At 35.3% G+C, this 13,985-nt stretch overlaps 1 protein-coding gene across 1 annotated transcript in view; it reads left to right on the forward strand.

Moving 5' to 3' along the window:
* LOC129224904 (sushi, von Willebrand factor type A, EGF and pentraxin domain-containing protein 1-like) overlaps positions 1–13,985 on the forward strand; it is a 149,274-nt gene that overhangs the window by 98,048 nt on the left and 37,241 nt on the right. Inside the window, exons 9-10 of the mRNA XM_054859450.1 lie at positions 10,738–10,911; positions 12,162–12,503. Coding sequence (XP_054715425.1) covers positions 10,738–10,911; positions 12,162–12,503 — 516 coding nt within the window. The remainder of the gene's footprint in view (positions 1–10,737; positions 10,912–12,161; positions 12,504–13,985) is intronic.

Below are 13,985 nucleotides of genomic sequence, written 5' to 3' on the forward strand. Positions count from 1 at the left end.
TCAGCTCATGTTTTAGGGATTTTTAGGGCATATTTTCATGCATATTTTAATGGCTTTCAGTGTGTATAATCTGGATTCTAAACAGGGGCGGATACATTCTACTATTTTAGAGGGGTCATTGCTGAAGAATGACCTTATGAACGAACCTACGTTTTTAAATATGAAAAATTTTTTGAAACTGCTCGGGTGTCAATAAAAAGAACCATCTGCCAGGAATAAGTCACCTAATAGATTAACAATCTTACGATTAATTTCATACGCAATGAAAAGAAGTAGTGTTTCAAATATATTACTCTCAAAGTAATTAATAAATCGAAATGACAACTGAAACCGTTTTCATTTTTATCATAAAGTGTTTGGCCATAACGTGCACCGATACTGTTGTAGACGGTTTAGGTGAGGGGGGGGGGGCATGTCATGCCTTTCCCCTTGCATCCCCCACTGGATCTAACACTGACTATAGGAAAATCGTGTTTTATTTTCATTGAATTAAAACTTATAAAAAATACAAAACGACAAAGTTAAAATCACACATAAAAAATGCGCGATTTGAAATTTCTTACTGAAGTGCTTTTGCCACGGGTTTTTATATGCTTAAATATAATAGTTACGCCTTTCACGTGCTAGGATTAACTATTATCACAATTTCGAAACACGAATGTTTTGATGTAATTTATGCTAGACAAATAATTTTCTCTTGACGTTTCATTCACAGTACATCCAATGAATAAGAAAAAAAAAACCACCTTCCTTATAGTTATCCATCTGAGAAAAGAGGAAAACATCGATACGTTTATTGGCACGTTTTGTTCTAACTATTGACGTGCCTAGATTATTACACATTTTAGGAAAATATACCTGCAGATAGTCTGTATGCTCAGCGCTTTTATATCTTGGGGTATAGAGAGCTTTGTCATTTGTTAAAAAAATTGTGAATCATCAAATATATAACAGCGAATTCACTGATCTAGAGATGCTCTGACGTCGTCAACGATTAAACTCGCGCCATAGCATGATAATTGTATAATATTTTTTGGTGATGTTTGAAATGCATTGAAATGCTTTATTTTGGCAAGGCTTAACTGGACCCGGTAACTTAATTGTTTTACTGGTAAGACGATAATTTAAGAAGAATGAAGAAATGAAAAATTGGTCAACAATTAACGCTATTCGGAACTCCAGCGCTCGAATACGCTACCTTGCGGTGATTTACAAAACTGCAAATGAAACTAAAACATTGCCACGTTGTGTTCCACGTGTGTCTGTTGACGTAAACACAGGCAGTTTGTTCTGAGTATTTATTAACGCAATCGATGTGTCTTAGTTTGCTTTCAGCTACAGAAATTAATTCGTCCCTTAGTAGTATTCTCGAGCTTCTCAAAATAATGTTAGTTTTCCTTATTTCTTTCAAAAAAGTATTAAATGGTGGAAGCGTAAACAAGAAAACTCTGGATTAACAAAATTGGATAACGTTATACCAGGTAAAAATTTTTTTTGTTTTGTATGAATTTGTAAGAATATGAGTTTTTTTTAATCTTAAATTAATTTAACTAATCATATTTTACAGCAGCATTTAGTTGGAATGGACGGTATGCAAAATATTTTCTTGAATATATTATTGTAGAACAAAATGAAAAATGTTTCACCGAGAAAGAATTTACTTCATTCCTTTTATTCTCAGCTGAAAGGTTTCGCCAAATTTGTTTAGGGTTATAGTTTTAGTATTGTGCGAGCAAAGTAGCCTTGGCGAGATTTCGCGTTTTTAGTTAAACCATTTTTAATTTTTATCATGAGTGGAATAAAATGGTAGTAAGATTACAGAATTCGATAAGTAAAAAGAAATAATGGTCAATCAACTGAAAAGAAAACTACCACCATATATAAACTGTGAGTACACATTTTATTTATTTTGTTCTGAGTGAATTTGAATAAATATCAGTTTTTTAATTCGATGAAAAAAAAAACGAACTTAACAACATTGACTGGACACTTTTCCTTAACCTAATTCCACATAAGGGTCATTTTCTCTAAACTGCTAAATTCTTGTCCTTGCACCAGAAATAACAAACTAACTAGTATAGAAATAAAACTGACGCTAGAATGCTTTAACAACATGTTTTTATGTTTGTAAAATAAGTTAAAACACACACTCTATTATTATTATACATTTAAATAATTTTTTGACATGATAAATGTCATTCCCCTGTGTGTCCCTACCTCCACCTTAAAGCAAAATCAGCTCTAAAGATTCAGGAAGCCATGCATATTTGTACAGAAAATGTTGTTTAACCTCTTAAGAAGTGTTATGCAATGTTGTAAAATAGAAAAAAAAATTCTTCAAGGTTTGCATTATTTAAAAAAAAAATAGTAAAAAATGTCCTTTGATTTTTTGTCATTCCCCTGTCGAGGAATGGAATGAATGTTTCTCACACCTGGTAATAGTTGTATTAACTCATAATTTAATCTTTGAATTCTGGTCTCGTCATAGAAATAATCTTAATTAGTTCTTTTTGAATAAATATACGGTGTCGAGTATCATTCGGGTGATATCAAGTTAAATCTTGATAAGTATTTTTAATGACTCTGTCATTACCCTGTCTTTGATAATTCATTTAATTTTGTAATAATCGCTCAATGAATGATTGACTCTTGTTTGTATAGAGTTTCCCCCCCCCCCTTACTTTAAGTGACATTGATATTTGTTGTTTGCAGTTATGACAATATATAAGTTAACTTTAATTTTTGTCATTCCCCTGTCGTCCTTCCCCTGTAAAATGTAAAGGAAACAAATAACCACAACAACTACTTTTTGTACACCACGACATTGGATCTTTTTCAATTTCATAAAAGTAGTGTTTCCTTTTCCCACATAAATTATAATATCGTCAGTAAAACGCATTATTTCCTCTAAGTGTCATTCCCCTGGCACAGTGAATGCCATTCCTTGCCCTGTCCAAATTGCGCTGTTTAGGGAAAATGACCCATAAATGATTTAAATAACCTTTGTTACTACAGAATCCTACTGAAATAGACAGTATGCAAATAAATTTTCTTGAAAATATTTATCGCAGAACAGATTGAAAAATCCAGAAAGAACGTTAAGAATTTGAACAATAAAAAATAAAAGTTCGCCAAAAATCTGTTTATAGGGTTATGGTTTTAAAATTGTGTGAAAGAATAATGTATCTTGACAAGATTTCGCATATCAGGTAAATCATTTCGATGACGAATGAATTAAATGCATGATTTCTTTGGATATCCAATCATATAGTCATAGAAATAAATTATCTAGTGTTAAACGTTACTCTTGACAGTCTGCCACGTATGTGCACTATGTGACAAAAATGTCAACAAATGCTGGAAATGTCACGAAACTGAACTTAATATGTACTAATGTATAGAAAAAACGGTACAAAATGAAAATGCCGTTTGAAGCGAACCAAAAATTTATGAATTCCAAATTCAACATCGTGAAAATGGCTGCTTCAGAACAACTTACTGTGTGTTCTGCATTAATTGCTTACTTTCGTAATACTTTTTGGTTTCTAATCTCTTTCTATATGGGTCAGAATAATCAAAAGACTTTGAAAAATCTTTTCAAATGAATAAAGCGAAAAAAATCATACATACGAACAAAAATCACAACACTTTTAGTTTTTCTTCGTTACCACATGCGTTTGTTTTAGTTTTTAAGTCGGCCATTAGACAGTGACTGCAGTGCCCCCTATAGTTCGTTGGAGTTGTGAATCTACTGGAGTTTTATGGTCAATTCACTGGAGTTAGGGATACAATTTCATCTATCAAAATATCAACAAACAGGCAATGACTTTGTTTAAATGTAGAAGCATTTTTCACCCGCCATGCCTTGACGGGCGATTTTCTAGTAAATAAATAATTTGCAGAAAATATTCAGTAGACCTCTGATAAATTACGATAATAACATGTTTAAGTTATTCCACAATATATTAATTTTTTGAAATAACTGCCTATATTTTTTGCAAACATCTCAGCACAATAATGCCAAGGATTAAATTTGAGTGCAATTCTTGAAAAAAAGAACAATTGATGCATAAAAAATAAATAAAAATATACAAACACCAAAAATTAGATTGTCTCATTCAAAAATGCTACGCATAACGTAAACTAAACATTTCTGAGGAAATATAATAAATTAGTCGTTCGTAAAAAATACATTACACCAGTTAAAGGGGATTTCCAAAAATTCCAAAATTGACTCCTAAATTTACCGAATATTTTTTAGTTGGATCCCAAAATCACAAATTTTTTCATAGAAAATGTCTAAGCAACTTACACAGATATCCTGCAATGAATTATTCTTATTTAATTAAGTTAGGTAAAGATTTAACTCTATAGGTTATATTAAACACTTCTATATTATGGAGAATGTTCGGAAAAACTTAGTACTTATTACGTACAAGGCGAAAAAAGAAGGGAGAACATCTCATCGGAGCTGGAGCAAAAATAAAAAATATTAATGGAACTCTGCGTGATGAAATTTTCTTTACAGTAATGAACTACTGGGGAAAAATGTTACAATTAGTTACAATTAACACAAATAACATAATATACTAATTATAATTTTTGTCAAAAACACACCCTTCTATAAAGCTCTCACAAACAAAATCAGACTGCAAGTAATTTGAAAAAAAAACAAAAAACCCTCAATAATACTATCTTAGTACTATCCTCTTGAACTAAGTAGTATACAAAAACATTTATTTACACTGCTCAAAACAATTAAAGGACATTGAGGTTTTGGGTTGATTTAGGGCTTGGAGAACTTTTTGGATGATTGATACATTATCGACAGGCGTTAGTAACAGGGGTGCCCATCCCCCCCAAGCTCAATGGCGCAAATTCCCCCCCAAAATTTTTCTCGCTTTCGAATCGGGTTAAACATAAATTTTGAAAATATCTAATTTCTAGTCGAATTCCCGGGGGGGGGGGGGGGAGCGCTAACAAATACCATTTGAACTTAAATATTGTTGGATTGTTCCGCCTCGCCTTCCCAAAATTTGCAACGTGGACCTTGAGTAAACAAGTTTTGGAGACCCCTGAGTTTTGCTGCACCTTTTTTTTTTCAAAGGTATGAATAATTACAGGGAGAATGGATTCAACTTTCTGTTTAGGGATGGAGTGATTACTAGATGTATGCAATATGAACCTTGAAACAGAAATATAATAGTCAGTTAGCTAGAGAGTACGGGGGGGGGTCTCCCCCGAAATATTTTAGAAAATGTATTTTTAAAACCAGTTTTAGACGATCTCTGGTGATGTTTGGGGGATAAAAGGTTTGATGGCCTCTTTCCGGTAATTTTTCAATATTGAAACTTCAAAAATGCAATTGTAAATAGTCTACCGTTGTGTTAGGGAGAAAGGCAGGTTCGGGGGCTCTCCTCCGATAAGTTTTCAAAATTGTAGTTCTAAAGACGCAGTTTTTGACTATCTGTGGTAATGTTAGGGAAAAAAGAGATTCGGGGGCTCGCCCCCGGAAAAGTTTCGTGATAAAAGTCTTTAAAACCATATTTTAGACTATCTATGGTTAGGGGACAGGCAGTTTTCTGAAATTGATCCTCTAATATTACAATTGTAGCCGACCTTTGTGACGTTAAGAAAAAGAGTTTTTGGAAGCTCTCCCGGAATTTTCTCGAAATTGAAGCCCTAAATTGAAATTTAAGACGATCTTTAAAAATGTTGACGAAAGTGGCGCTCCACTTAAATTTTCGAACCTGTAGCTTTACGTAAAAGCGCAGTTTTGATAGATCTTGATCAGGGCCGTCGCTAGGTCAAAAAACTGGGAGGGGGGGGGGTACACATTTGGCTGCCCCTTAATTGTTTAAAACGCATGTTCCAATATGCAGAGAGAGAGAGAGAGAGATTTAGCTTCTGGTTTAGCAGGGATAGTCATTTTACTGGACCTTAATACAAGCAATATAAATTTAATTGTAAGGAGAATATTCAATCAGAAATAGGGGGTGTCGAAGTGCTACCTCCTGGAATTTTTTCGAAATTGAAGATATAAAAACGCAGCTTTAGAATATATTTTAAGTTGGAGAGGAAGTAAGTAGAGAGGAGGTTCAATATATCCAATAATTTTTACAGAAATTTTGGTTCCCAAAACACAATCGTACGTTATATTTGATTATGAGAGGCGGTCCGGGAATTCTCCCCCGGCAATTTTTTAAGATTTTTTGTTGAAAAACTCGGATTTAGAGGATCTATGGTGATGTTACAGGAGGAAGAGACTCGAAGTCATCCCCTGATAAATTTTAAAACTTCTTCAAACTCCAAGCACGTAATTGTGAATTATTTCTGATTGCGACAGGTAAAGGTGGGGGGGGGGGGGGGGGGGGATTTGAAAATTGCAGTTCAAAAAATGCAGTTTTAGACGATTTATAGTGATATTAAGGAGAATAGAGATGCGAACGCCATCCCTCCAAAAGTTTTTGAAAATGAAAGCTTTAAAATGTGGTTGTTGACTTTTTTGCTAAAATGAAGTGCACCGCCAGTTTCTTGAAACTAAAGCTCCGAAAACGTAATTTAAGCTTTACCGAACTTACTTCACTTACTTCACTGAAGGAGGACTGGGGGGGGGGAGTATTGAAGGGGCTCACGCACAGAAATGTTTCGAAATTGAAGCACTGAAAACGAAATTTAAGACGTTTTTCGTAGATGTTGGCGAGAGAGAGAGAGAGAGGGGAGGGGAGCATTCTCTCGAAAAATTTCCGATCTGTAGAAAACGCTGGTTTAGAAGATTTTTGATAAGCTAATGTTAATGGGTGGAGAGATTCGAAGTCCTCCCCTGAAAAATTTTCAAAATTGAAATTCAATTAACGCAATCGTAGGCGATTTTAAATACTGTTAGAGGAGTGGGGAGTTTGGGAGGTCTCCCTCGAAAAATTTTCTGAAGCCTTGACAATAAAACTTTTGAGGATCTTTAGTAATATTAGGAGGAGGTCAGGTTCGAAAGACCTCAGGGAGTTTTTTTTTTAAATTAAAGTCCAAAAGACGAAATTTATTCGGCCGTGAATGATGATGATTGATTAATTGAGAAGGCAATGGGTTTTAGAGCGTTTTCCCGAAATTTTTTCAAGGCCTATGTTTTAAAAACTCAATTCCTGACCAGCTTTTGGGACGTAAAAAGAAGGAATTAGAGTTGTCCACCTCTGTTTGGCTACTTCCCTGTCTTCATTTTAAGTTTTAATTATTGGTAAACATAGTGTGGTAATACTTTCTTCCTATTTTAGTTTGCCAAACACGATTATTTGCTTGGATTTCCCACCGTAAAATTGTCAATTTCCAGCCTAATATTTTTGTTTTCTTGAAACACAAGCGTCTGCGGCCCCAGAAAAAGAACTTTTAACATTTTGAACGGATGTGGTAATTTTGTGCGATACCTTAAGTCTTATTAATTCCACTTCATTTTATTTTAAATGTTCCTCCTGCATCTCTTGATTAAGCTTTGAATTACCCACGATTTTTACGTTCAAACATTTAGAACTCCTGGTGTGATCATTCATCACAATATTTTTAATCTCTCTTAGCATTAAACTGTTTTTTTTTTCCCTCTCTCTCTCTGTTTCAAATATATTTCTGCGACCCAGGCATTTTTCTCCACTAAGCAACGATTTTCAGAACAATATTTTTCATCAAAAAAATTACATATGGGGAATGTTTCGGCGGCCCCTATGAAGCCATCCTATTTATTTATCTATTTTTTTTAAACTGAAGAACCATGAAGCATGGTTTTGTATAACTAGGGCAGCCGAGAGAAAAGCCGTGCACCATGTTAGTTTTTTCGCCGGTTCTCCCTCCTATTATGCTAATTTTACTCATGCACAATACTTGAGTTTGAGCCAGGTCTATAGTTTCCGCTTAAGCAGACATACCCACTCTGTGGCCTAGTGAATAGTGCACTGAATACTATTTTTTGCGTTAAAAATGTTCGAAACTCACATTTCCGCAGCCCTTACTTTGACAATCTGATTAAAAGAGAATCATATATGTTCCTAAATGATATTTTAACATTACTTTTTCCATTTAAATTTTACTACAAAAATGCTTTTTGTCACTATTATTTCAGTTGTTCATTTGTATTTACTATTTTATTTTTTAAAACAACGAAGAGTTTTTCCTTTTTTTTCGTTTATTACATCTCTAAAAGGAAATTTTTGGCTCCCCTTATTAAAAACGGGGGGACCCCCCCCCCCTTTGGCGTCGGCCCTGATTTTGATAATGTTAGTGGAAGGTGAGTTTCAGTGCCATTCAACCGGCAGTTTTTCGAAATATATACTCCAAAACGCAATTTTAGGATTCTCTTAGATTATGTTAAGAAGAGATGGGGGATTCAGGGGCTCTTTCTTAATTTTTCAAAATTGCAGTTCTAGAAACGCAGATTTAGATGACTCTTGATGATAAAGATGGTGTTATTCGGGCGTTACAGTGAAGGGCGTTCTCCTGAAAGTTTTCCAAAATTGAAGTTACATAGTCAAAAAGGATGGATAGCACACAGATACCCTGTGGCAGATATCCTTCGTAAATCCTTAAAAATGGATTCAGCTATTCAGCACACATGGAAAATCAGAACTCGAGAATTTTAACGACTCAAATATTCTTCTATGCATATCAGATACCTTCTATGCTTCCATCGGCGAAAACCAACATCACTGAAAGTTTTAATAAAAATCATCTAATGAAAAATTGAACCAATCCGTTTAAAAATGGTAGAGAAGATGATAGTAAAGTGAAATGAAAAAGTCTACACAAACTTAAGCTAGTTTATGAAAAAACTCTAGTAATTGTCGATTAGAGGGATTAAAAATATGTTATTCGCAAATTTCAAAACTAGTTCTTAACGATTGTCAAGGTGCAAATGAATCAATGAAAGACAAGTGCATAGTGGTCAGAATTATTACAAACAATAAACTAAGGAGAGGAGAAAACTTTTTATTTTAGTCATTTTTGATCTCTCTCTCCCTCTCATCACTGTCACACATATTCATCATGCAGAATTGTTCTACTTCAGAAGATTTATAATAAATTAAATAGGAAGCAAATCGTCTGATCAAGCTTTGAAACGGGCACAAACTCCATCCCGTCTCTGATGTTCCCTTTATTGAAAAGAGACACGGGTATTAAATTTTGGTAAAAGTACGTGAAAAAAGTATTACTTATGCATCTATTTTTTGTTGAATAAGATTAAATATTTTTTCCTTCCAAAAATCAAAAATTTCATGTTCTAAAGAAAATTAAAACTTTTGGAAAAAATCCCCCCCAAAAATTTTGATGGCGCAACTTGCGCCATAATCCCCCCCTGTGGGCACCCCTGGTTAGTAAACTACTTGAGACAAAAATTACATTTGTATGGCAGGAAAAAATACGTTTTTTGAACTTTTGGGTACAAAAGGGAAAAAAACGCACTTCGTGAATATGAAAAAAAGCGATAAAAAAATTGGGGTTTTCTTAAAAGAAAATCGCTTTCAATAGGGGGTATGTAATCCCGGACGACCAGCAATGTAAAACCCCTCTAAGGCATGGAATTCTTGAGGCTATTAAGGAGCGGCTGGGTATTCTGCCCCACTCCTCCTGAAGCGCTCTTTCCGGTTCTTGGAGAGTTTGGGGAGGTGGTAGGCGTCCGAAAACTCGTTGCCTAGAATGTCCCAAACATGCTCTAATGGGATCATATCTGGAGAACACGCTGGCCATTTCATTCGTATGATTCCTTCCGCCAAAAGAAAATCATTCATCAAGTAAGAACGATGTGGTCTGCAATTTTCGTCCATTAACATGAAGTCACCTCCAATTGCTGCAGGCACTACAATAGGTGTGAGGATCTAAGCCCTACTTTGACGACCGGTCAGAGTTCCATTTGGAATGACATGCGGGCGCGAACGCTGGATTGTTTCTAATGCCAAGATCCCTCCAGATGAAAATAAGCCATTAAATGGGTAAAGACAAGAACTTGACTCGTCAGAGAAAAAAATATTGCTCCATTCATTTCTTCTCCAATTCACATGCTCTGTTACCCACTCCCTGTATCGCGACGGTGTCTCGCAGCTAATGTGACACAGACCATTGGTCGACGAGCATACAGACTTACAGCGTGAAGGCGATTTCGGACAGTTTGTGTCAAAATTGTGGTGCCAGTACCCGAGCGAAGGTGTCGTTGTAGTGTTAAGGCATTCATACTTTGGTGCCTCGGAGCCGTTAAAGCTAAATAACGGTCTTCGTTGAGCGTTGTTGACCGTCTGCGACCTGATCTTCGGCCAGCATTTCTAGTCTCCAAAAACCGTTTCCATCTCGTAGAAATCATACTTTGCAAAACTCTAATAGCTTCTGCTGCCTTGGCTTGTGTTTGGCTTCCCTCTAGCCTGACAACCACTTTAGAAGCTTCTGATTCCGTTAAATGAGTTCGTTGAGGCATCGCATTCATCGAAACAACGAGTTTACTGAATGTCGATTACTATTTTCTGCTTTGTCTTACAATAAGTTAAGCGCGAAATCTCATTCGCCGCCACTGAAACGTCGTCTTCGACGTCAAACTCAAAATTTGCATACTGCTACGCTTGAAATGAAGAAGAATTTGCATTTGTAACTATCTTCTTCGATTCTATGCAAAAAAATATTTGCTAATACCTTTTTTCGTACAAAAACTTACAATATCCTTTAATTGTTTTGAGCAGTTTATTTACTAATTTATGTATTTTAATTTCCCAGCCAGATGTAAAACATTGCCCAAGAGACCAAGATCTGGTATGGTAATCGCACCCAAGACAGACCATGGAATGAAAGCCTTATTCCGGTGCAAAGATGGCTACAAACTAATTGGACCTAACGTTACTGAATGTAAATTCGGTAGGTGGACTGCAGATACGCCTGTTTGCAATGAAAGTAAGTGAGCTTATTATTACCACGTATTGACAGTTCTTTTGAAGTTTTCAATTAACGGATATAAATACTTAGTCGAAGTTGTCATAGTGCGAATTCAGAAATTAAAAAAAGTAAATGTTAAAATAAGTCCTGTAAAAACGAGTCACACGCAAAAATGAATTTTTTGGTATGCAGTAGAGGGAAGTTTGGAAACTGTGGGTGTTGTAGTGATTAGAGTTATGTTGTACCTATTAGTAAAATCTGTTTTACTATTAATAATATTATCTTGTTTAATGTATTATATTCTTCTGTATAAGCAAACAGGCTATCAAAAAAATTATTCCGCATTGTAGTTAAGAATAGAAGAAGGTTATTTTTTTAGGACGAATTTTGCACAAAATTGTAAAATGAATAGTCAGTTCTGGCAAGGCCTACTTCCACATAAGTGTGTGTGTGTTTTTTTTTTTTTTTTCATTTTTCAGTTTACAGAATTTTTTTAGTTTACTTACTTGGCTAAATCCATTATTTGGTTACGAACTTTATTTTAACGTGTTTTGGGCGGCAATTGGTAATGATGTATTTTGAATGGTACAGTTAATATTAATGTATTGTTTTGAAATGTTTAGAATCAAGTGTTAAATGTTCACAGAACGCTAGGCAAGTAAATAGTAGTATCTACTTTTCTATTTCTTTTCTACATTTGTGTCATATTTATTCCAGTTTGATTGTACAAACATGCTTATTCGGTTTCCGCTGAAAATGAAGCATGGGAATAATTTCAAATATCTTGACGGTGTTTCGGGGAAATAAAAAATACGTTTCTTCAAAAATCTCTACTGCTCATTTTTGTTGATATTTCCACTTACCTGCCCAAGCATAAGACAGGGTTTTTTTTTAAAGATTATTTTTAGTACAATCATTTAGAATACAAAAAAAAAAAAAAAAAAATCTGTACATTTAACCGTTACTAAACGTTCCTTATGAAGTTAGGTTTTCTTTTTCGTGTTACATGTAGTCATTAGTTTATATAATAGTAATAGTATTAGCGATTGCTATGAATGATAAAAACCGACGGAGTAAAAAAGATGATGATAATGTCGAGAACAAAAAAAAAACATCATTCTTATTAGTGATGTTCAAATTAATGATATTTAGTCCGCCGTAATAATGTTAATATGAATGATGAAAAATTAATTTCAAAGTAACCCGTGCTTAATGATGAATGGTAATATTCATAATATAAATTAATAATGATAAAACTTTTTTCCCAGCTTATTGCCCATATCCAGGATTACTCGAAAATGGCCGCATTCTTCTTGTTGGGCACATGGGAATGTATGATTATAGACCCTACGTGAAGAAGATCACCAACAATCGGCAAATCATGTACGAGTGCGAAAGACACTTTACCCTGGTGGAAGGACCCCCGGGGGCCACTTGCGTTGATGGAAGATGGAGTCCCCAGGAGAAGCCAAAATGCATTCGTGGCTCGCATCCCCAAGTGAGATGGGATCGTTCTGTGCGGGAAAAGAGAGAAGTTGCCATCAGAAAACAGAGAAGACTGGATATGACGAGAAACAAATGGAAGAAAAGGAGTAAAAGGAAGAACAAAGGTGAGAACTGATTGTTTGATGTTTTCTTTTTGCAACTGATAGGTGCTTGTATGTGTGATCACGTATTTTCCTCCCTCCCTCCATTTTTTTTTCTTTTAATCCCTCCACCACGCAAAAGTGGATGGTAACGATGTGGGATGCTTTTTTACATTTCAAATGCGATATTACTGGGCAAGTACAAAAGAAAAAAAGGCAATTGGAATCCCTCCCCACAGAGTTCCTAGTTTTAACTTGTTTCATATTTGTTCAGTTGGGCACAAAATTCGGTTTTATTGCTATCCTACTGTTGCGCGTCAAAGTAAGTTTCTAAATTTAAAAACTCTTACCATCTATTTAACTTCTTCAACGCTTCCAAAAGTCGCGGGGCAATGAAATCATTTGTACTGAAGTCTTCAGATATTCCTTCGTGTAGAAATTGTGACACAAACACTTGAACTTTTTAACTTAGAAAAATTTAATTACAGCACAATAAACTACAATGTTAGTTGCAAATAAAAACTTGTTAATTAATAAACACAACATAATGAAGATATCGGCAACGAACTCTCTCGAAAATAAAATCTCAAGAATTTTGAATATTACATACTGCAATAAAAACTGCTACGAGGTGCGCGAGTCCGGCTAATTTATTTAAACTTAACTACTCAGTTCAGTTCAGTTCTTGGGCGTTTTCCACACTCCCCACCTTGAGTTCAGGGCTCGGGACTCCGGAACTCAACTTCAATGCTGTCAGGCTAGGTGATGAACTGGTGGTGGTGGTGCAACACAAATCCTCAAGAACAGTCACAGGAGGGGGTTTTAACTTTTGAAGCTCACAAGAAGACACCGCTCCCAACTCCAGAGAACACAACTTTTTAACAGGACGAATGAAGACACCCGTTTTTGTCTTGACTTTAGCAACTCGCACACATGCATCCTTACTTGTGAACACTTCTAGAACTCTTCCGAGTGGCCAGTCAATTCTTTTACAGTTATCTGTCCACACGATAACTAAATCACCAACTTTTAGAACTGGAGAATTATTTCTAGTAGTCCCAGGTTGTCGCAACTGCCCGAGATATTCCACTCGAAATCTCGAACGGAGATCTTTTCGTATTTTCTGTGTATACGCGTGACGTTTATTTAATTTCTGATGATCCAGCGCATCTAAGTCTGGAACACCGATTTCTCTAATCTCTTGCAAAAACATAGAAGGGGTAATCGGGGTAAGATCTTGAACGTCATCACTTACGTAAGTCAACGGTCGCGAATTTACGATACTCTCACAGTCGCAGAGGACTGTTAACATCTCTTCATAATTCAATGATGTTCGACCCAAAACTTTTCTTAGAATTCTCTTCAAAACTCCTATTAACCTTTCCCAAAATCCTCCCCACCAGGGAGCAGAAGGGGGGATAAAAATCCAAGCAATAGAAGAAGCAGTAGTTTCATCTTGAATCTTTTTCCAATCAATCTTGTTTAATTGATTTTTTGCGCCAACGA

Source organism: Uloborus diversus, chromosome 6 (genome assembly GCF_026930045.1).
Source record: "Uloborus diversus isolate 005 chromosome 6, Udiv.v.3.1, whole genome shotgun sequence".
NCBI lineage: Eukaryota > Metazoa > Arthropoda > Arachnida > Araneae > Uloboridae > Uloborus > Uloborus diversus.